This window comes from Mus caroli, unplaced genomic scaffold (assembly GCF_978045245.1).
Source record: "Mus caroli unplaced genomic scaffold, Mus_caroli_1 scaffold_8, whole genome shotgun sequence".
NCBI classification, from domain to species: Eukaryota; Metazoa; Chordata; class Mammalia; order Rodentia; family Muridae; genus Mus; species Mus caroli.
Window position 1 is genome coordinate 68,493,522 of NW_028227263.1, and position 23,265 is coordinate 68,516,786.

At 42.4% G+C, this 23,265-nt stretch overlaps 1 protein-coding gene across 4 annotated transcripts in view; it reads left to right on the forward strand.

Moving 5' to 3' along the window:
* Ntrk3 (neurotrophic receptor tyrosine kinase 3) overlaps positions 1–23,265 on the forward strand; it is a 399,848-nt gene that overhangs the window by 295,815 nt on the left and 80,768 nt on the right. For all 4 annotated transcript variants that reach the window (XM_021166476.3, XM_029479478.2, XM_021166477.3 and 1 more), the window contains exon 13: positions 16,643–16,773. In XM_021166476.3, coding sequence (XP_021022135.1) covers positions 16,643–16,773 — 131 coding nt within the window. The remainder of the gene's footprint in view (positions 1–16,642; positions 16,774–23,265) is intronic.

Below are 23,265 nucleotides of genomic sequence, written 5' to 3' on the forward strand. Positions count from 1 at the left end.
TCTGGGCTCTTTCCAGCTTCTGGCTATTATAAATAAGGCTTCTATGAACATAGTGGATCATGTGTCCTTCTTACCGGTTGGAATATTTTCTGGATATATGCCCAGGAGAGGTATTGCAGGATACTCCGGTAGTACTATGTACAATTTTCTGAGGAACCGCCAGACTGATTTCCAGAGTGGTTGTACAAGCTTGCAATCCCACCAACAATGGAGGAGTGTTCCTCTTTCTCCACATCCTCGCCAGCATCTGCTGTCACCTGAATTTTTCATCTTAGCCATTCTGACTGGTGTGAGGTAGAATCTCAGGGTTGTTTTGATTTGCATTTCCCTGATGATTAAGGATGCTGAACATTTTTTCAGGTGCTTCTCAGCCATTCGGTATTCCTCAGGTGAGAATTCTTTGTTTAGCTCTAAGCCCCATTTTTTAATGGGATTATTTGATTTTCTGGAGTCCACCTTCTTGAGTTCTTTATATATATTGGATATTAGTCCCATATCTGATTTAGGATAGGTAAAGATCCTTTCCCAATCTGTTGGTGACCTTTTTGTCTTATTGATGGTGTCTTTTGCCTTACAGAAGCTTTGCAATTTTATGAGGTACCATTTGTTGATTCTCTATATTACAGCACAAGCCATTGCTGTTCTATTCAGGAATTTTTCCCCTGTGCCCATATCTTCCAGGCTTTTCCCCACTTTCTTCTCTATAAGTTTCACTGTCTCTGGTTTTATGTGGACTTCCTTGATCCACTTAGATTTGACCTTAGTACAAGGAATAGGAATGGATCAATTCCCATTCTTCTACATGATTATATCCAGTTGTGCCAGCACCATTTCTTGAAAATGCTGTCTTTTTTTTCCACTGGATGGTTTTAGATCCCTTGTCAAAGATCAAGTGACCAAAGGAGTGTGGGTTCATTTCTGGGTCTTCAATTCTATTCCATTGGTCTACTTGTCTGTTGCTATACCAGTACCATGCAGTTTTTATCACAATTGATCTGTAGTACAGGTTTAGATCAGACATGGTGATTCCACCAGAGGTTCTTTTATCTTTGAGAAGAGTTTTTGCTATCCTAGGTTTTTTGTTATTCCAGATGAATTTGCAGATTGCCTGTTCTAATTTGTTGAAGAATTGAGTTAGAATTTTGATGGGGATTTAATTGAATCTGTAGATTGCTTTTGGCAAGATAGCCATTTTTACTATATTGATCCTGCCAATCCATGAGCATGGGAGATCTTTCCATCTTCTGAGATATTCTTTAATTTCTTCAGAGACTTGAAGTTCTTATCTTACAGATCTTTCACTGCCTTAGTTAGAGTCACGCCAAGGTATTTTATATTATTTGTGACTATTATGAAGGGAGTTGTTTCGATAATTTCTTTCTCAGCCTGTTTATCCTTTGTGTAGAGAAAGGTCATTGACTTGTTTGAGTTAATTTTATATCGAGCTACTTCATTGAAGCTGTTTATCAGGTTTAGGAGTTCACTGGTGGAATTTTTAGGGTCACTTATATATACTATCATATCATCTGCAAAAAGTGATATTTTGACTTCTTCCTTTCCAATTTGTATCCCCTTGATCTTCTTTTGTTGTCGAATTTCTCTGGCTAGGACTTCAAGTTTAATTTTGAATAAGTAGGGATAAAGTGGGCAGCCTTGTCTAGTCTCTGATTTTAGTGGGATTGCTTCCAGATTCTCACCATTTATTTTGATGTTGACTACTGGTCTGCTGTAGATTGCTTTTATCATGGTTAGGTATGGGCCTTGGATTCCTGATCTTTCCAAAACTTTTATCATGAATGGGTGTTGGATTTTGTCAAATGCTCTCCCTGCATCTAACAAGATGATCATGTGGTTTTTGTCTTTGAGTTTCTTTATATAATGGATTACATTGATGGATTTCGGTATATTAAACCATCCCTGCATCCCTGGAATGAAACCTACTTGGTAAGGATGGATGATTGTTTTGATGTGTTCTTGGATTCAGTTAGCAAGAATTTTATTGAGAATTTTGCATCGATATTCATAAGGGAAATTGGTCTGAAGTTCTCTATCTTTGTTTGGTCTTTCTGTGGTTTAGGTATCAGAGTAATTATGGCTTCATAGAATGAATTGGGTAGAGTACCTTCAGCTTCTATTTTGTGGAATAGTTTGTGAAGAACTGGGATTAGATCTTCTTTGAAGGTCTGATAGAACTCTGCACTAAATCCATCTGGTCCTGGGCATTTTTTGGTTGGGAGACTATTAATGACTGATTCTATTTCTTTAGACGATATAGGACTGTTTAGATCATTAACCTGATCCTGATTTAACTTTGCTACCTGGTATCTGTCTAGAAATTTGTCCATTTCATCCACGTTTTCCAGTTTTGTTGAGTATAGCCTTTTGTAGAAGGATCTGATGCTGTTTTGGATTTCTTCAGGATCTGTTGTTATGTCTCCCTTTTCTTTTCTGATTTTGTTCATTAGGATGCTGTCCCTGTGCCCTCTAGTGAGTCTGGCTAAGTGTTTATCTCTCTTGTTGATTTTCTCAAAGGACCATCTCCTCATTTGGTTGATTCTTTGAATAGTTCTTCTTGTTTCCGTTTGGTTGACTTTGCCCCTGTGTTTGATTATTTCCTGCTGTCTACTCCTCTTGGGTGAATTTGATTCCTTTTGTTCTAGAGCTTTTAGGTGTGTTGTCAACTGCTAGTGTGTGCTCTCTCTAGTTTCTTTTTGGAGGCACTCGGAGCTATGAGTTTTCCTCTTAGAAATGCTTTCAGTGTGTCCCATAAGTTTGGGTATGTTGTGGCTTCATTTTCATTAAACTCTAAAAAGTCTTTAATTTCTTTCTTTATTCCTTCCTTGATCAAGGTATCGTTGAAAAGAGTGTTGTTCAGCTTCCACGTGAATGTTGGCTTTCTATTATTTATGTTGTTATTGAAGATCAACCTTAGTCCCCGGTGATCAGAGAGGATGCATGGGACAATTTCAATATTTTTGTATCTGTCGAGGCCTGTTCTGTGACCAATTATATGGTCAATTTTGGAGAAGGTCCCATGAGGTGCTGAGAAGAAGGTATATCCTTTTGTTTTAGGATAAAATGTTCTGTAGATATCTATTAAATCCATTTGTTTCATAACTTCTGTTAGTTTCACTGTGTCCCTGTTTAGTTTCTGTTTCCACGATCTGTCCATTAATGAAAGTGGTGTGTTGAAGTCTTCCACTATTATTGTGTAAGGTGCAATGAGTGCTTTGAGCTTTACTAAAGTTTCTTTAATGAATGTGGCTACCCTTGCATTTGGAGCATAGATATTCAGAATTGAGAGTTCCTCTTGGAAGATTTTACCTTTGATGAGTATGGAGTGCCCCCCCTTGTCTTTTTTGATAACTTTGAGTTGGAAGTCGATTTTATTAGATATTAGAATGGCTACCCCAGCTTGTTTCTACACCATTTGCTTGGAAAATTGTTTTCCAGCCTTTCATTCTGAGGTAGTGTCTGTGTTTTTCCATGAGATGAGTTTCCTGTAGGCAGTAAAATGTTGGGTCCTGTTTGTGTAGCCAGTCTGTTACTCTATGTCTTTTTATTGGGGAATTGAGTCCATTGATATTAAGAGATATTAAGGAAAAGTAATTGTTGCTTCCTATTATTTTTGTTGTTAGAGTTGGCATTCTGTTCTTATGGCTGTCTTCTTTTAGGTTTGTTGAAGGATTATTTTCTTGCTTTTTCTAGGACATGGTTTCCGTCCTTGTATTTTTTGTTTTCTGTTATTATCCTTTGAAGGGCTGGATTCGTGGAAATAATGTGTGAATTTGGTTTTGTGGTGGAATACTTTGTTTTCTCCATCTATGGTATTGAAAGTTTGGCTGGGTATAGTAGCCTGGGCTGGCATTTGTGTTCTCTTAATGTCTGTATAACATCTGTCCAGGATTTTCTGGCTTTCATAGTCTCTGGTGAAAAATCTGGTGTAATTCTTATAGGCCTGCCTTTATATTTTACTTGACCTTTTTCCCTTACTGCTTTTAATATTCTCTCTTTATTTAGTGCATTTGCTGTTTTGATTATTATGTGTCAGGAGGAATTTCTTTTCTGGTCCAGTATATTTGGAGTTCTGTAGGCTTCTTGTATATTCATGGGCATCTCTTTCTTTAGGTTTCAGAAGTTTTCTTCTATAATTTTGTCGAAGATATTTGCTGGCCCTTTAGGTTGAAAATCTTTATTCTCATCTACTCCTATTATTCGTAGGTTTGGTCTTCTCATTGTGTCCTGGATTTTCTGGATGTTTTGAATTAGGATGTTTTTGCATTTTGCATTTTCTTTGATTGTTGTGCCAATGTTCTCTATGGAATCTTCTGCACCTGAGATTCTCTCTTCCATCTCTTTTATTCTGTTGCTGATGCTCACATCTATGGTTTCAGATTTCTTTCCTAGGGTTTCTATCTCTAGCGTTGCCTCACTTTGGGTTTTCTTTATTGTGTCTACTTCCCTTTTTAGGTCTAGTATGGTTTTGTTCATTTCCATCACCTGTTTGGAATGTGTTTTCCTGTTTTTCTTTAAGGACTTGTAACTCTTTAGCAGTGTTCTCCTGTATTTCTTTAAGTGAGTTATTAAGGTCCTTCTTGATGTCCTCTACCATCATCATGAGGTATGCTTTTAAATCTGGGTCTAGCTTTTCAGGTGTGTTGGGGTGCCCAGGACTGGGTGAGGTGGGAATGCTGCATTCTGATGATGGTGAGTGGTCTTGATTTTTGTTAGTAAGATTCTTACCTTTGCTTTTCGCCATCTGGTAATCTCTCGAGTTAGCTGTTATCGTTGTCTCTGGTTAATCTTTTTCCTCTTGTGATTCTGTTATCCTCTATCAGCAGACCTGGGAGACTAGCTCTGTCCTCTGAGTTTCAGTGGTCAGAGCACTCTCTGTAGGCAAGCTCTCCTCTTACAGGGAAGGTGCACAGATATCTGGCATTTGGACCTGCCTCCTGGCAGAAGATGAAGGCCTGAAACAGGGCCTGTCCCAGAAGCTGTTAGCTTCTGTAGTCCACACTCTTACCTGCCCAGACTAGTCTCAGAGGGATCCAGGAACCAAGATGGTGTCCCCAGGTGCTCCAGCAAAGCCCACCTGGGTGGGGCAGACACCTCTCCTCTGGCAGGGAAGGTGCCTGGATGTCTGGAGCCCAAAATGGGGTCTGCCTCAGAAGCTGTCCTGTAGGGACCTTGGGGGTGTCTGTGGACTCCGAGCCCAGGTGACTTGGTGATAGCACTGAGTGGAAGGGATTTGTGACCTTGGTCAGGCCGGCTTTTCTGCTTCCCTAATGCTGTCTCAGGTCCTGCATGATTGGATTGGAACAGAAGTTGTGTTCCACTCATGGGTGGTCCTAAGATCGCATGGAGAGTCCTCTAGGGGACCTTGGGGGAGTTCGCTGACTCTGTGCCCAAGGTGATCCGGTGCTGGTGCTGACAGGAAGGGATCGAATTGAGGCTCATCTTGGTTGAGGCTTCTCTAGTTAAAGAGCAAGGATGTTTGGAGTTTCTTCATCTCAAATTGACCTTACATAAGTGAAGGCAAACTGGATAGACATGGGTCACCAACACCTCATTTTGTGTTATTAATAGACATTTTGGAGATGGCAGAAGGATCTTTTCAAGAACAAAGAGAATCAAGAGATGCATCAGGAAGAAAATGTCATATTAGGGGAATGAGTGGATGTTTGTAGCTAGAAGTGAGGGTGAGTTCCCTAGATGAAGAACTCTATGGGTCACCAGTCACCAGGAATGAGTAGCCTTCGTATCTATAAACCTATTCTTTCATGTGTAAGGTACAATAAGAAAGTGGTTTAGGGATTTGGGGTTCAGATTATCTGAGTTTTGAAACTGGCAATTAAAAATTGTGCCATATGGGTACCATGGCAATCAGCTTTGATCTCAGATCTCAGTTCAGATAAGTGGAATCAAGAGGAGCTTGGCTTCCATAGCAGCCTGGACTACAAAGGAGGCCAGAGCCCCCAAAACCCGAAGTAATTTTAAAATTTAAATTAAAAATAAAGACTAGCTCAAAGGAGTTGATGCTATAGGGTAAACTCTGTCAGGCACCACTAGACTTCCACAGTGTGATCACTTCTTTTTAAAAATATTATTTAAAGATACCTGAACTTTGTGTAGTAGTAGAAAGTCATGTTGTTATTATTATTATTATTATTACTTCTGTCTTCTAGGAGAGGGGATTGAGACTTCGAGAGATGTCATCATCAGGAGGACTATTAAAATTCCAGGCAGAGGGGAGGTGGGAAGAGCAAACTGGTCTTATATTTTCTCACTCAATATGTTTCAGTTGTACTACTGTGCATACACAATCTCATTAACCTCTCACAGAAATTCATTGAGGTGGGGATTGGCTTAATGTCGCCCATGAAGAGATCCAGGCTGAAGACTGGTTTTAGTGAACTCATTGTCTAGTGCATTTCTACCCAATGCTACCCCATCAAAGACAGGTTCTCCCCCACTTTCTTTACTCTAAGACAATGTTCATCCCTGTTCCTTCTCCATTTTTATGCTTATGTTCTGCCTTGGGATATATTGCTGCCTATATTCATAGATCTCATATCATCATTTCATTTCCTTCCTATGAAAGACCCCATTTCTTCCCAGATGCAAGGGTATTAATAGCTATTAAATGCAATGGTAGATCCCATGAATAGATGCTGTGGTCCTCTGGCTTGACCATCAGTTTGTCCTGACCCCAGTATTTCTTATTTGCAAATCAAGGCTTCAGGTGCCCACTTAGTTTAGATCTTTGCTAAGAAATCTAAAGCAGGAAGGAATGACTACAAAATAACTTGGCCTCGTGATTCCATGTGAGAACTCTGCCTCCCGGGAAAGACTTTGGAGGTGGAGTTTGCTGCCTTAGAAGCAGGAAAAGCTGATGCAGCATCTGCTGGAGCAAAGGAGTACCTGGGGCAATGGCAGGGTGGCATTCAGCTCTGGTATGGGTGTTCTAAATGAGAGCTTGACATTTCATTGGAAAGGAGCTATCCAGGCTAGGACAGGGGAGGATAGAAGGGGCGGGATAAGTTGTTGAAGGGATAGATTCCTAGCTAGAGCCTGAGATCCATCTTTCAGCACCTAGCTTCTCGATTCCAGATGGCTTTCCTTGGGGACTTCCTCTGCTCTTCACTCTTGGCTCTAGCAGCCACTGCTTAATGAGAGCCAGAGGCGTTCTCACCACAAGAAGGGTCAGCACACCACACAGACAAGGAAGTGGGCATGAAAGGACAGGTGTGGTGTGGTTATGGAGGTGATGGCAGGAGCCACACAGTCTCAGTGGATGGCTGTACTCACATAAGTACAGTTCAGAGGATAGATAGCACCTGGGAGCAGGGACACATCTGAACTTTAGCTTCCCTTGCTGAACTTGTGTCAGGAGACGTGAGCTGGAATTTGCCCCAGAACAAACCGTCCTTTCTCTGATCCTCTGTCTTCACTGAGTCCAGAAACAGCAGGGTGTCTTGTGTATTTATTCATCTTGGTTGGAACACATTGTCTTTGTGTCCTATGCTACCACCTCTAGTTTCTGGGTATACATGTGCCCTGGGGCATGACCTATGTTCCCTGCTTCTCAGCAGAGCAGACCACAGAGACTCTTTGTTTGGAAGTCTGAGGTGTCAGATATAAAGGGTTCAGATGTGATGCTCACACCTGTCCTGGTTCAACAAAATATTCTTCAGGCAAGTCTTAGAGTCAGGACATAAAAAAGTCTGTTCTTCGGGGCTTGCTGGATCCCTTCCCATCCCCATTCATTCCTTTTAACTACTCCCCCAACTTCCCTTCTTTGTTTCTCTTTGTAGTGTTTTCTCTGCTTACATCTATGTTTCAGATGGGACTTTAATTTATTCATTGCTCATCAATTATTTAGTGAGTTTCTTGTGTATATTGGGCACTGTGCTAGGCTTAACTGATGGCCTCCAGGAACATTTGACAGTGGTCTTTTGACTTGAATGCTTTAGAGATGCTTTGCAAAAGCATATGACTACAAAGTTGTGAGAGAAGCCCAGACCTATGGAATGAAGATACTGGGATGAGCTGTAGGCTGACAGCAGGAAGATCTGAGTGCTTAAATAAACAGGACTGAGTATATTACCTTTGTTACCTTCAGGTAGCAACAACAATGAACATCACTGGGGTTCAATAGCACCATAATCCTTCCTGTATAACTGGTATCTCATTTGGTTAGTCATTTTAAGGAGTCCCCAGAGTTCTCCTCTTACTTTACAGCTTCAGAAGTGTGTTCTACAAAGGTCCTTGCTATTGCTTTAGGTGATCTTACTCTGAGAGTGGAAACCATCCAGGGACTGTCTTGTAAAACTTGATATTTGAACAGTTCTTCATGCTATAACCCCATGACTGTCCATGAAAAGGTGGCTAGGTTAGTTGCAGATCATAGCATAAAGCCTGCCATTAGCCAGAGAGATGCTCATATATAAGACCACATAGAACAACTGAAGATCCTTGGAGAGACAAAACCAGAGGGCTAGAAGAAGGGTGAGGGCAGCAGAAGTACCTTCCATGGTAAGGAGAAAGGTCCTGCCTTTCTGGCAGAATGTTGCCTCTCCATGACTTAGTGCTGGACCTCTTTTCTTCTGCCACTTCAAAAACTCACAGTTGGAGCTCTGAGAAAGTTATTCTTTTCTGCTTAAGAACATTCCATTTCATGTGTAATTAAATGTGTGGTATTGAATTAATGTTTTCTTCTGAGCCTTTTTTGGCAGCCTGAGACCCTAGGGTCTGGTTAGTGCAAAGAGAACACACACTTCTCAGAGATACTCCCTTCCTCTCCCTCTTTCTTTGTCCCCTCTCTCCTGTCAAGAACCTCCCAAGCCCTTCAAGTGCATAGCAGCCCTATGCTGTGGCACATCCTGGCTAATGGCAGACTTTATGCTATGGTTTGCAATGAACCTAGTTACCTCCTCTGGACAGTCATTGGATCATAGCATGAAGAAACTGTTCAAATAATAATTTTTACAAGGCAGTCCCTAGATGGTTTTCACTCTCAGAGTAAGATCCCCTGGAACATCTGCTCCTCAGTGGATCTCTGAATTTGGGACTTCCAGTGCAGTCCTCTTGAGATATGTTCAGGTTGCGGCAACAGAGCTGGCAGAGACAGGGTCTCTGTGTCTTCATGGACACCACTGTTCTTTTCTATCTAGGGATGCCAACTCAGGGTACAGGGCTTCTCTGTGGAGGTGAGGAGAAGATGGCAAGGCTGAAGAATGGCAACTGTCTGCTCACACATTTTGCCCTTTCTATGGTTTGTTATCTCTGGTTTCAGTTGCAGTCTAAAGTATGAATATTTGTCTTGCCTCTCTTAATATACCACCCTGGCTAACTCTTATCACTGTTTGTTATTCTAATTATTATGTCATTAGTGGTTGTCAATCTCATGTTCTGTCTAGTGTATGGATTAGACTTTCCCACAGCTGTGTTTGTATAGGAAAAAGCCAGCTTCACTGTTCTGCAGGGGCTCTTGCAATTTATTCTTTGCGGAAAGGGGGCAGTACTGTACCAGACTTTGCAGTTTAACAGACCACCTCTGATAGCTAAGGGGTCTTGGGCAAGCCTCAGCTCCCTCTTCTGGAGTACCAGAAGAGCAACAGGCTATATTTCACTTTAGATAGAGCTTTATAAAGATGAATGTGAAGGAACATGCAAGTGCTTACTTAGTCTGCCTTAGATAGGCACTCAATCAATGGGAGTTATTTTTATTATTAATAAGGGAATAAGGAATATCTCAAAGTTAAAAGAGGCAAGCACAGAGTAAAAATGGGTCCATGAGACAACTATCTAATGACTCCAGGAGCTAATTGGGAATTGAGTATTAAAATGAACCAACCCTTGTGGCTGCACTGGGACTGGGAGCTGTTTCTGAGCCTCTTATCAGAGGTCGGTGGTGAATATGTTTCTGAGAACAACAATCAGCTTCACCTAAGGTCCTCTGCATGCGAACTGAGGCGCACGCTCATTTTGGGGGACTGAGTTTGTAGCTTCTCTTGCAGTGGTCAGAATCACCATAATTTAGATTAGCTGGTCCTGGGGTTCTGGTATATCTCTATGGATAAATACCCATCTTGTGGAGGTGGCTGTCACTGATTTTTGATGTCTTTATTCCATTGTCTGACCAACCTCCTCCCACATACTATTTTTGACTCCGATAGAGAGGAAGCTAAATGTTGTGGTGGCAGACTGAGGCAGACTGAGGCAGACTGGCGGGTGACCCTCAGTCAATGCCTGCCCACCCCTGAGCAACCTCAGGCCATTTTCTTTTCAGAGACCATTATCATCCTTCCTTCAATTTCTTCCCAAGCCACTGCTTTGTTTGCACATAGGCTAAGCTTTTAGAATGCAGATCTTACAGAAAGAGACAGAACCACACTTGTCAAATGCCAATTTTAGTTCATATGCTTTCTACTAACTCCATCACCTAAAGAAACTTTTTATATGTGCCTATGTTTATGCATATATATGGAGACTGAAAAATCAACATTGGGTGTCATTCTTCAGATGCCATCCATCTTTGGAGACAATTTCTTGGCTTGGAACTCCCTGGTTAGGTTACGCTGGCTGACTAGTAAACCTCAGGGTCTACCTGCCTCAGTCTCTCCAGCACTGGGGAGCCCAAATGTGGACTGCCACCATCAGCTTTCCTCGGGTAAGTTCTGGGGATGGAGCTTAGGGCTGGGGCTTGTGAGGTAATCATTTTAATGACTGAGCAATCTCACCAGGCCTATAATCTAAAAATTTAAGTCACTTTTCTTAATTGTTCTGCCAAGTTACTATCCATGGGCCAATTTACCAATCAGGATCTTGAGGCTTGGAGAGAGAAGACAACTAGGAAATGTCAGGGCCAGGATTCCAATACAAACCTATTTATCTGCTTGTTTTTATCTAAAATCATTTCTCTTTGAGTAGTATGATAATTTTAGTGGATTTTGATCATTCTTCATCCCTGGGCTCCAGAGTGGAGCAGTTTCTGGCTCCCCTTTCTTTGTGAACAAAGAGGGACATTGATGTCAGTCTCTGTGGGTCCAGCCACATCTGATCATCCAGAGTCAGTAGCTGCGTGAGTCGCAGTAGGAGTTTCAGAAATGTCTCTCTCAATATTGTCAGCTCCCAGCCTCAGATGAGGAAGCTCAGGAAAACAGATAGAGACAATCAATAAACCCAGCCAACCCACTGGCCTCTCAGGGAACTGAGTGCTTGAGGCCCAGCTTGCTGTAGATCTGTAAGACCCTGCTCTAGTGAATCCCACACATGTGGAACTGTGACTTGGGTCCAAACTGCAGAGGAAGAATTCTACAGGGAGTAACTGAAACTCAGGGTTTATTTGTGTCAGACTAATCATTTGTCCTGTGGGAACCAGAGGATCTCCAGGTGGCCTCTTCTGGTGAAATCCCCCATTAGGGGCTCTCTGGAGAAGAGGAATTTGAGATGAACCATGGCAGAAAGTTCTAGTAACCCTTTTCATTTCCTCAGACCCTTTTCCATTAAATAGCACCCCTACTCTCTCAGCAGCCCTTTCTCGATCGACTTAGGACACTCCCCCTGTTCTCCACCTACACATTTCCCCTTTCTCTTCCTCTCCTTCCAGCACTCCAAACCCTGAGCTTCCCAACCTAGATGCTTCTCGCCCATCCATCCAGCCATGCAGTAAGGAGACTGATCGATACTCTCTTCTCTTAGGGGAAGTCAGCATCTTTTGGCTTGTGGGTTGGTTGGATGGCTTCAGCAGTAACAGCCCTGAACTTCATGACAGGAATTAAAAATAAGCAGAGAAGGGGCTCAAGTAGACATGTGGGCATGAAAAATGAAACAGTTCACTCCAAACCAGTCTTTCAGGGTTCCTCAATTCCATATTCTCAGAGCTTGGTGGGTTCTGAAAGGCTCCTTGGGGGAGGTTCCTGCTCCGGCTCCTGCTCCTGCTCCTGCTCCTGCTCCTGTTGCAGTTGCTGTTCTTTCAAATGGAACAATGCTGTAAGAGAATCCCAGGATGACTAGTGCAGGAGAATTAGGGGTAGTTAATATTTGGATAGGACCATTTTGGTGACTATAGATGAAGGAGCAAGAAAGGGAGGGCTGTTTGATGGAGAGCAAAAGACACAGGCTTGGGAATCCCCACAAGGAATGGCTTTTCTTGGCTGGGGTTTGTCTCCGGCTAATAAAGGGTATCACAAGCCTTCATTTTATTCGTGAAAGTAGCCCAGAGACTGGAGCCCTTATGGGAATGAGGGCTGCACACCTCATCGGACCGGCCACATGCACATTCCCTTTGCTTTACTTCTCTGTTGGAGAGTTCAGGAAAAGCAGCAGCTGAGATTGCGTTTTGGAGTCCAGCCTCCTTGCTTCATGGACTTGTCCACAAGGAAGGGATTTATGTCATGCATTTGGCTTCTATTCTGTGTTTTTCTGCCAAAGTTCCTCAATCACCTTGTGGGGATTCTTGTCACCACAGTTGGGATTTCATTGTTTACTGTAGGAGGACTTTGGGTGGGATGAAGTCTGCTTTTATTTCTGGCTCCTTCTCCCTTTCCTGGCTCTTACCACTTGACCAGGGATAAACATATGTATTGATCTTAAACGCCCTATACTGAGAAGACAAGAGGATGAGACGAGGAGGCTTTATTCTGAGCCATTGGGTATTTCCATGTCCCTAAAAATGATTCATTTGTATGTTTAGGCAAAACACTTTGGCTCTAGCTTGCCTTTCCCATGTTCCTGGGAAGAGAAGGAGAGGGATTTCTCACACTGTGCTCACCTGTCTCCTGCATGGCTCAAAGCCTGCAGATTCCATGCTCACACAGCAACAGGAAGTGTGCAGAAGATGCCAGGCTTTCAACTCCGAGATGGGTGGAAAGCCATGCCTGTCTGAAATGTCCCACTTGGAGCCTCAGAATCTTTCAAAGCCCTGGACTTTTGCTGCCTAGGGAGGGAGAGGGGAAAGGACTTTCAGACATGACCCAGGCATGGCAGCTGCATAGAGGACTCCAGCTCTCTCTAAAGCTCCTCAAGTCATTTTGCATTGACTGATTCTGAGACTGGGAAGCCCTGAGGAAAGGTGGCTCTGAGCTGGGCTTAGGGACCAGTGAAAATTTGTATTGTTTCTTTGCTCTGTGCAGAGGTTTCTAGAACACAAGAAAGCCAGAGAGGCTTGATCTCCAGGGCATAGAGGGCCACTTCAGTCTCTTTAAACAGTTGACTTAGCTTAAGCCATATAGATTGCAAGGGCAAGAGGGGCTTAGAAATAAATCCAAGACCCGTGACCTTCTCCTGGTTTTCTGGGGATGAGGTATGAGTTACCTGTTGGTAGTCTTGGTACTACCTAAGCCCAACCTGTAGAGGCAGCTGTGGTATCAGCTAGCTAACTCCTCATTTCCCAAAATATCCTGCTCCAGTGGTACCCAAAGTGTGCCTCCTTGATTGACATTGTCAGCATCACTTGAGAACTTAGAGATGCCTATTCTCAAGCCTCAAGATGGACTCACTGGCTGGTACTCTCTGCATTAGGAGCCCAGCAATCTGTTTTTAACAAACTCTCTGGGTGATTTTGAGTGTCCTGCTCATTGGCCAATCAGAAAGAGGGTGAGACTGGGGTCTGAGGCAGAGTCAGCTTTTTCTCAGGTGACTGGCTTCTCTGGCTATCTTTGAATTTTGGATTTCATGCTGATCTCAGCACCTGGGGGAGGCTTGGCTTGGCTTTCCTTTCCTTTCACCTTCTTTTAAAAAAACTACCAGTCAAGAGGTAAATGATATTTTACTATATTTACAATCTTGAATGAGTTTATTGCATTATTTTCCAGGGGAGAGGTGGAACAACCAACATATGTTCACCCAAGATGGGGTACTGATAACATATCAAGGCCAGCTTGGCAAACAAGTGAATATTAGAGTGACAGAAATATGAGTCACCAAAAATTCCTCCCTCTGCACAGGTCAGAAGCTGTGTGAGTGGAGTTCTATCTCAGCATACTGTATGCTATACATGCTAGCCCCTTTCAAGGGCAGCTGGAACTGGAAGGATGACTTGTGGCTAGGATGGGAGCGTAGTGGAGAGATGGGCTGAAATCTCAGGTGAGAGCCTGATAATGGCCCCACCTCTTCTACAAGGACACAGTGATAAGGCTGATTTTCTCTCTCTCTTTCTCTCTCTCTCTCTCTCTCTCTCTCTCTCTCTCTCTCTCTCACTGTGTGTGTGTGTGTGTGTGTCTGAATGTCTGTGCACGTGCATGCACACATGTACACATATGAATGTGTATGTGGGGGCATGTTCATGCCACAGTGTATGTATAGAGGTCAGAGGATGCCATTTGTGTTGGTCCTTGCCTTCTACTTTGTTTGAGAGCAGGCATCTTGTTTTGCTACTGGATATGCCAGAATAACTGGCTCACAGGCTTCCAGATATTCTCTTTCTGCCTCCAGTATCATCATAAGAACTATAAGATTACATAAACAGCTACTGCTACTGGAGACCCGAACTCAGGTCTTTCTGCTTGCACAGCAAATGCCTTACTGGGCCATCTCCTTAGCCCAATGGGCTAGTGTGGTGAGTCACTGTCACTGTGATGTCAAGATCACAAGGTCAAGATCTTCACAGAAGACAAAGTTCCACAGTACAAATGTTGATAGACTTGTACACCCAGCTGTGGGGTATGCCCATTTTATAGATGAGGAATCTGAGGCCTGGCTCCAGGCTGGAGAGCTATCTTACCAGGCCATATCTTCACTCCCTGGCCTTGACAGGTCACTCACTTTGTAGGACCCTCATATGCGTCATTACTAGCCACCTGGGAATGACTAGGCAGTGGTGAGCAGATGACTTCCCAATAGAGGCCCAGACATCCCATTTTCTACCAGTGATACTTTTTAGCCTTACCCCTGAAGGCCAAAATTACACTATTCTTCAGAGGCTACAAGACAAAGACAGGATTGCTGAACAAGGAAGGGCTTTGAATAGCTGAGCCATCTCTCTAGCTGAGGAAACCATTTTTATCCACGACTCGTGAAGAATGCCTGCAAAGAAAAAGGAAATGGGGGCAAGTCACCCTAGACCTTGTGAGATATCGAACTCTGATAGGAAAAAATTAGCACCCAAGTCTACCAAGCCACTAGGCTCAATTTTCAAGCCATGCCCCTCTGTCCCTGTCACATGGCTCTTCACTGTGTGGACAGTCTGCCACGGTTCTTCCACGTTCAGCTTTCACTGCCCGACAAGCTCATTTGAGAGGACCTTCTTTGCTGGCTGGGCGACAGGCTTCATAATGTCGATACAGGTATTTAATGGGCCTTTGCCTCTTGAACAATTCATGTGAAGGTCGGTGAGTAACCCCCACCTCACTCCTTTCTTCACCAGACCCCTGATTGTACAGTTCCTTGGTAGCATTCTTTCCAAAGAGGTGGGAGGGCCGAGGTCACAGCTCTGCTCTCTCCTGGCAGACATGCTTTAATTAGGTTGCTAAATTAGCAAAGGCACTGGCAGCTGTTCCATTTGCACAGACCTCAGGTCTGAGGCTGTCTTTGAACTTGTCATCTGTGATCTCATTGGTTTGCTTTCTCTCAAAGAAGCAGTGCTGGCCAGCTAGAGATTTTCCTGGCATAATTTTAGCTACCTATGAGTGTTTTCTATCATGAACAGGGTACTGTTGTGCTGTTATGTGTGTGCACACGTGTCTGTGTGTAAGGATATGTACATGGTATGTGTGTATGTTTATGTATGTATGTATGTATATCTGTGTGTATGTGTGAGTACATGTTTGTTTATGTATGTATACATTTTGGGTGTATTTCTGTGCATGTATACATATGTATGCATGTATATATATACATATATATGTGTGTGTGTGTATATTTGTATGCTTCTGTATGTACATGTGTATGCATATATGTGTTCATGTGTATCTGTGCATATAGGCACATACCTGTGTGTATGTGTGGTTATGTGTGTATGTTTGTATGTGCATGTGCTTGTATTTGTGTGTGTGTGTATTTGTGTATATATGTGTATGTATTTTTATCTGTGTGAATGTGTGTGAGAGCATGTGCATGTTTTTGTGTGTTTACTGAGCACATGTCTCTAAGTGTCTCCCAGACTAAGATAACCTCTTAATCTGGATTATCTCATTTCATGACCAGGCTTCAATGAGAATGGCTTTGTTGCTGACCCCATTTAAAATGAGAAAATTGAGGCTCTGGGATTAAATAACTTTCCCAAACTGGGGGGTAAAGTGGGCAGGATTGTCATGGAGTCAGCATCCAAATCTGATTCTCAGATCACTAGCATCACTTAGTGACTTGCTACGGATGTTGATTTTCAGTTCCACTGAATCAGAATCTGCATCTTGCCAGGATGCTGCCATTCATGTGCAGCATCACAGGACACGCCCATATTCAGTGACATCACTGATTCCTGTTCTGTCCTGAGGTATAGAGTACTCAGAAGTTGGTCTGGCACAGAACTGAGATTTTATTCCATGTCAGACTTAGTTCAGAAAGTCGTGACAATCTCCATGCTCAAGTTGAGATATTAACATTTGCCTCTTCCTGTTGTGGAACCAGAAGTACCTTAGATTTCTGCTGACCTGAAGGTGCCAGAATCTGACTTTCTGTCTCATTTGTGATACTTCTACAGATGTTCAGCACATCAAGAGGAGAGACATCGTGTTGAAGAGAGAATTGGGTGAGGGAGCCTTTGGAAAGGTCTTCCTGGCTGAGTGCTACAATCTAAGCCCCACCAAAGACAAGATGCTAGTGGCAGTGAAGGTAAATCCTGGGGCACATGGGCAACCAGGACAGGGTTGGTGGTGGTTCAGTGAGGTGGAGGGCCATTAAGAGAGTGGTGTTAAGTTGGTCTCAGACTCCATCAAGGAGACTTTGTCAGGGGTCAGTGCTGCTTCCTATGGTCTGAACATGACTTTGGTTTTAGAAGTCAATAACTGCAGTATATATTGGGAGTATGTCTGGTGACAAATTCTGTCTGTGAAAGGCTCTGACTGAATGGGGAGCTTTAGATTATTTTCTTCAGTAACTTGTGGATGTGCTGTCAGCCTAAACAGGCATTTGGCCCCATCTCAGGAGCAGAACTGGATAAAGGGAGGATGTCTGATGAGTCATGGAGGGCCCATTTCAAAGGCATTAGACATCACTAGGAACAGAGGGAGATAGGGTTGGGGTGGTCACACAATTAGCACCTGGAACTGGTGAGTGAGGTTGGGATAAATGCTAAAATTTCTGCTATGTCGTCTGAGCTCAGATCCCAAGAGTACATGCAGGGGGGAACTGCAGTTGCAGGAGGGCTTTTAACCACAGCACTGTGAACCAGTGAGGCTCCAGGCAGGTTTGCAGCTGGGAAAGTATGGACGAATCCTGGTTTCCATCTGTTGCCCCTCTCTACCCTGCTCCAGCAGAAAGTCTTCTCTCAGTACACCAGTGCCCAACAAGACTTGACATATTTACAGAACAAGTGCCACCTGGACTCACTGAGATCTGGAACCAAACTATAGAGTCAGGAGAATGGAGTGGTCTTCTTTCCTATACTAGAAGATTCAAAAGTCAAATAACCTTGAAGGTGGGGATGAAAGACATAGCCACTGAGGAGTACACTCATCGGGACCTCAGAATGACCCCATCTTTAATACTGAATGGCTCGATAGAAACTCCACCCTCAGTTTATGTATCTTTGACTTTTGGGTATCTGTATCCATGGTCATGAGTATCTATCTGTAGGTTGTCTCTGCCTACAGAGGGTGAACCATTTGGGCAGATACATATGGTGTAGTTCAGGGTACCACCTGGCATGGGCATTAGAGTGAGAGCTTGGATACAAATCTTAAGTCCTCCACTGATCAACCACATGACCTTCAGCAGAACTTAAGCTGAGCTTAAGTGTTTCACTCTGGACTATAAGAGTGATAATATCCTTTTAAAAATGCTGATAACTTGGTAAATGCTCAATAAACAAAAGTAGTGGTTTTTAATTTTTGTATTTATTCCTAATGTTGACAACACTGATATATTTAGGCATATCATATATGATCTACTGAGCTTTTATTAGCTATAGATAAAGATTACCACTTTTCCCTCTGAAGGACCAGAGACTAAACCTAAATACTTAAGTGTTGAAGACTATGTGCTGCTGCACCTCTGAGCCCTGCCCATGCAGTGGGAAAGAAGCACAGATATCCCCTGAACCAGCTATGAGCAGCTGTTTTCTAAGATAGATATTTACAAAACCAGGCATAGATAGCCAATCTCTGTTTTGAAAATCAGTACCTAGAATATTGCTCCACAAAAGGCTAGTGATTATTGTTATTGTACATTCTTGGAATGGACTTGAGTGTCTCGGGCAAGGCTTGTGGAAAGGTTTCTAATTTTATCTTTAACCTTAGTGTCTGTTCTGCTTTGTTATGTTTAATGAGAAAGATAACACTTGCCTATTGCCTGTCCCAGTGTCTGTCTGGGAAGTGGCAAAGGAACCAGTTTGGGACTTTTCAGCAGGAGGTAAAACAATGGCTGAGAAACATGAGTCTCAATCAGGTCTGTGGAGAGTCTGTCACAGAGAGACACTTGCCAGAATGTGTGATGAAGAAAAAAATGTGTTTCTAATTGCACCCTTTCCAAAGAGTCTTCTTCTCCCCACGGGCCTGGGAAACTCATGAGATGAGTGCTCTGGAATTTGACACCATTTGTCAAGCAATGGAACTGCCTAGCCCAGCCTGCAGAATCCCATCTTCTTCAAGACCACCCAGGGATGGGAGTTCCTTGCTCTCTGTCCTTTCTGGATTCTCATTCGGTTTCGAGCTTTTCTCTTCACTTTGTTCTCATGTTGATGCAAGTTAATTCTATATTTCTGGAGGACACTAGCAAGCATAGCCCAAGACTAGGTTTCCTCAAAATTGGTTGTGAGTTTCAATCTATTTGGTATTTTTAGCCCAGGAGTTGATATGATAGGAACAGAGGTGTAGCAGGCACAGCCTGTTTTTTTTTTTTTTAAAGACATTTGTAGCCTGCTGGGGAGCCAAGACAAGCACCTGCCAAACAAATGGAAGACAGGACAAGACAGGGCGTAATTCGTGTATAAGCAAGACATTAAACTCCAGATGCTCCTAGGCGTTCAGGGAAACATCTTCCCAATACCTATCATAAATTACAAATATATTAAGACAGAACCAGTTGTTGGTAGATCAGGGCTATAATCCCAGGACTCAAGAGACTGAGTCAGGAAGATCATGCGTTTGATGCTAGCCTGGAATACATAGTGAGATTCTGCTTTGGGAAAAAGTATATATAATACATGAATAGATATAGATAGATACATTATACATAGACATACATAGATACACAGATACATTATACATAGATATAGATAGATACATAGAATATATATAGATGGATGGATAGGTACATAGGTAGATAGATAAATAGATAGATAGATAGATAGATAGATAGATAGATAGATAGATGAATAGATAGATGGATAGATAAATTGTTTATCATATCCCAGCTATGTAATATGCTATAGAGTAGTGACTGTATCCTTGGCTATCTCATAGTTTACAGAGAGCTATGGCTTACAGCTGCCACCTTCTATCTTAAGAGAGAATTGAATCACATTTAGTAGCCTAGGGAAAGGTCAAAATTCTAAAGTCAAAGTTAGATTTCTAGTAAATGTGTTTTCTTCCAACTATCAGATGTGTCAGGGATTATATATAATCATCTCATAGTTTCAAAATGGTGACATCACTTTATATAGTCATTTAACAACCAGTCCATTTACACAGCATTGGCACTCAAGCAAATCTCTTGCATGGAAGGTGGGAGACACTTTCTTGTTATGCATATATAATCTTATCCTGTCTATTTACCCTTTCTCTGTCATTCAGTTCTCGGTCCAGAGTGACCCTCAAGGCTTTTGCAGTACACAAGACATCCATTTCCATCTGTGGAATATTTTTTTTTAACTTTGGTGACCATGTGGTTAATTTCCAAGACACCAAGTTGGTTTCTCATTTTTATTCTTTTAGATTTGTCTTTTTTATCTTCTTTTTTGTCTATGTTGTTGGCTTTTATTTTTATTTTCATCTCTTTTGAGATGGGTTTCTACTATGTAGCCCTGGCTGATCTGGAATTTTCTATGTAGCCCTGTCTGATCTCAGACTTATGGTGATCCTCCTACCTCTGCCTTCTTAGTGCTAGGATTATAGACACGTCATCATGACTGACATAAATCTATATTGATCATACATTTTATTTGTGTGTATGTGTGCATGTGTGTATGCACAGTACTTGTGTGTGGAGACCAGAGTACAACTTTCAGGAGTTGATTTTCTTCTTCTACCACATGAGTCCAGGGGATTCAACTCATATCTTCAGGCTTGATGACAAGCGCCTTTTCTCTCTGAGCCATCTTGCTGGCTTATGCATTGTTTTTGTAAGAAGCAATTATTTCTTCATATTTTTTGGAGAATGTCCTTATTTCAAAATAAATATGGGCCTGGTCTGCAGGAATTCATATTCTTGTTTTGACAGTTCTCACAACTTGGAGTTTGCATGATATTTCTTTTAATACATCTGAGCCTCAGCATTCGGATTTCTCTGGGATTGGAGGGTTGTTTTGATCTGTGTGGAATGCTCATGACTTCCAGTTATAGAGATTTAAATTGGAGCAAGAAAAGAAAGCATTTTTGCAACAATCTCAGGACAGAATCTCAGGGTTTGGGGGTGGTTTATATATTTGTGCTTACAAACATTTACAAAGTTTAATACAGGATCTCTCAACTTCAGCACTTTTAGCAGAGTGGGATAATTTGCGGTTGGTAAGCTGTTGATTTCCTTACACAGTGTTAGGCAGCCTTGTTTGTTCTCTGCCCAGTAGATGCCAACTCCCATTGTAACAGCAGAAGTGCCCCTGACATTGTCCAGTGCTCCTAGGAGAACCCAGATAGCACAGTCAGCATTAGTCAGATACGTTCAGTAGTGAACTCAAGGCTACTGAGGAGGGCTGGAAGGAGGAGAGGCAGTCTTTCCCAGAGAAAAACAAATCACTGATCATTCTAATGGTCAGTCCTGAAAACATACAAACAAGTAACATTATTTGAACTCAGCAAGTTGTATTTGGAAATATGTGTATGTATGTACATTTGTACATACATTCATTCATTCATGCATCCATACACACATACATACATGTATGCAATAACAGTTGATGGAAAAAGAGGCTATGAATTTGAAAAAGAGTGGGGAGGGAGGAAAGGGAAGGGAGAAAGGCTGTAATTAAAATACAATCTCAAATATAAAGAAAGGAAGAGAAGGAAAATGAAACAAAAACACCAAAAGTAGTGATCTTAAAAACTATACCAGTGTTTATAAAATACTCTACCAATATTTGACTATTTTGTTTAGAATTGACTTGCACTTTATTGGAGGAAGACTATGCAATAGTCTTGGCATTATTAAGTAGCCACAGGCTACATGGTATATTAGTTATAGAGCTAGATTCAGATTCCTCGTGGGCTCTCTGATGCTGTTCCTTCCATACTTGGAAAAGAGACTTCTTTAATCTTCGACGTTTACTGTTTTATCATTTTTTTCAAATGATTTTTCTTCTACTGCTAGTTAAGTTTTTAGTCGTTGACATTTAGAATGTCTTCACAAAGTATTCATCCTGAGGGCTAAGGAAACGGCCTGGCTCCCACTCATATTTAATTATGTTTTTTATAGTGTTTCATTACACCAAGTGATGACATGATCAGATTTAAGTCTCATGAGTAAATTTGTAGGTCATCATAGTGGATTTCTGATAAGTTTATGTCCCAAACTCTTGGGGACAGAAGTATCTCTGTAGGTGACCAGACACCAGTCAATATACTTATCAGAATTGATGGCCAGTACTGGCTTGGCTGCCTAGTTACATCTTTGCAGCTCTGTTGAAGGCCTTTATGACCATTTGATCTTCATCAGATGAAAAGGTCCAAGGGCGTAGAAAGGCCAGTGAGATCGAAGAAAGTAAATGCATAGAGTTGGGGAGAAGAAGTAGAAAGAGATGGGCAGAGCTGACATCTTGTGTCCATGACTGTTAAGAAGTTGGGATTTCATGCTGAAGATAACTGGAAGCCAGTGATATACAAGAGAGGGGCATTTGTTCATGCGGTGATCACCCATCTTTCTCCTGTATAAATCTGTGAATTTCACCGAGGAGAAATGGCAGCAGGTGCTGAGGGATTAAAATAAAAATTGGTTTTCACAATTATAAAAGATCATTTGTCAGTAAGTGCATGTGAGTATATGCCTGTATACTCAGTGGTGTGCATGTTCCTGTGTGCATGATAGAATGAGTTGTAAGGTATTAATGAAACCCCCTGAAGTATCTTCCCCCAACTAGAGAAAAGGCAAGTGGGAGGCAACAGTTGGCCAAAATAAAGATATTAAATGCCTGGGAAGGGGTTGGGCTAAGCACATTTGATTCTGACTCACCCTGTCTTGGTGAAGAACCCAGCTGAACCCCATATGCAAGGCTAAAGTTCTCACAGGAGCTGGCTCATGTGGAGGACAAGACTAGAAGGGAAATGCCCACTATATTTTGTGGTGAAAAGAAGAAGATAAGGAATTAGCTTCTAGTTCTCTTTTGCTGTGCTTACTATTGACAAGGGCTCAGCCAGGAACGGTCCCAAGTTAAGGCTACATGGCAAGACCCTCTTTGCTGTGCCAACAGTTGGTGGCTATGATAAACATCAACTCCATCCCATGCCACTTCACAGTGACCCATTTTGCAGTTGCCCAGCAACCAAGGAAGTATTGGATATAGAATCTTATGAGCTGGGCCAGAGAACTTTTGGCCCAGTTTCCCTTCCCATTATTCTCCTGTCATCTCTGTCCCAATTGCATTAATCCCTGGGGACTGTGGCCACTGACAGCTCTGGCCCCCAGTCGCTACACCCCTCACTTTGACAGTTACATAGGAACTTCAGGTTTGACCCACCAGCTGGAAAACCCAGGGTGAAGGAAGAGGGAAAGGGTGTGGAAGCCTTGGAGACAGTGGCTGTATTGTATCCCATCTCTCAAGAGGAACTCTGTCTGCCTTGCGGTTCAGGGTGCCAGCCTGAGGGACAGACACTGGCTGTGACTGCTCAAGGGCTAAGAGTAGAAATATCCCATGGCTGCCATTGATGTCGGGGCTGTGGGAGAGAATGATTTAAAGAGATGGAGAGAGGCCATTTGGCTGCCCCCAAATCTGATCTACTTTTCTCTCTTATAAAT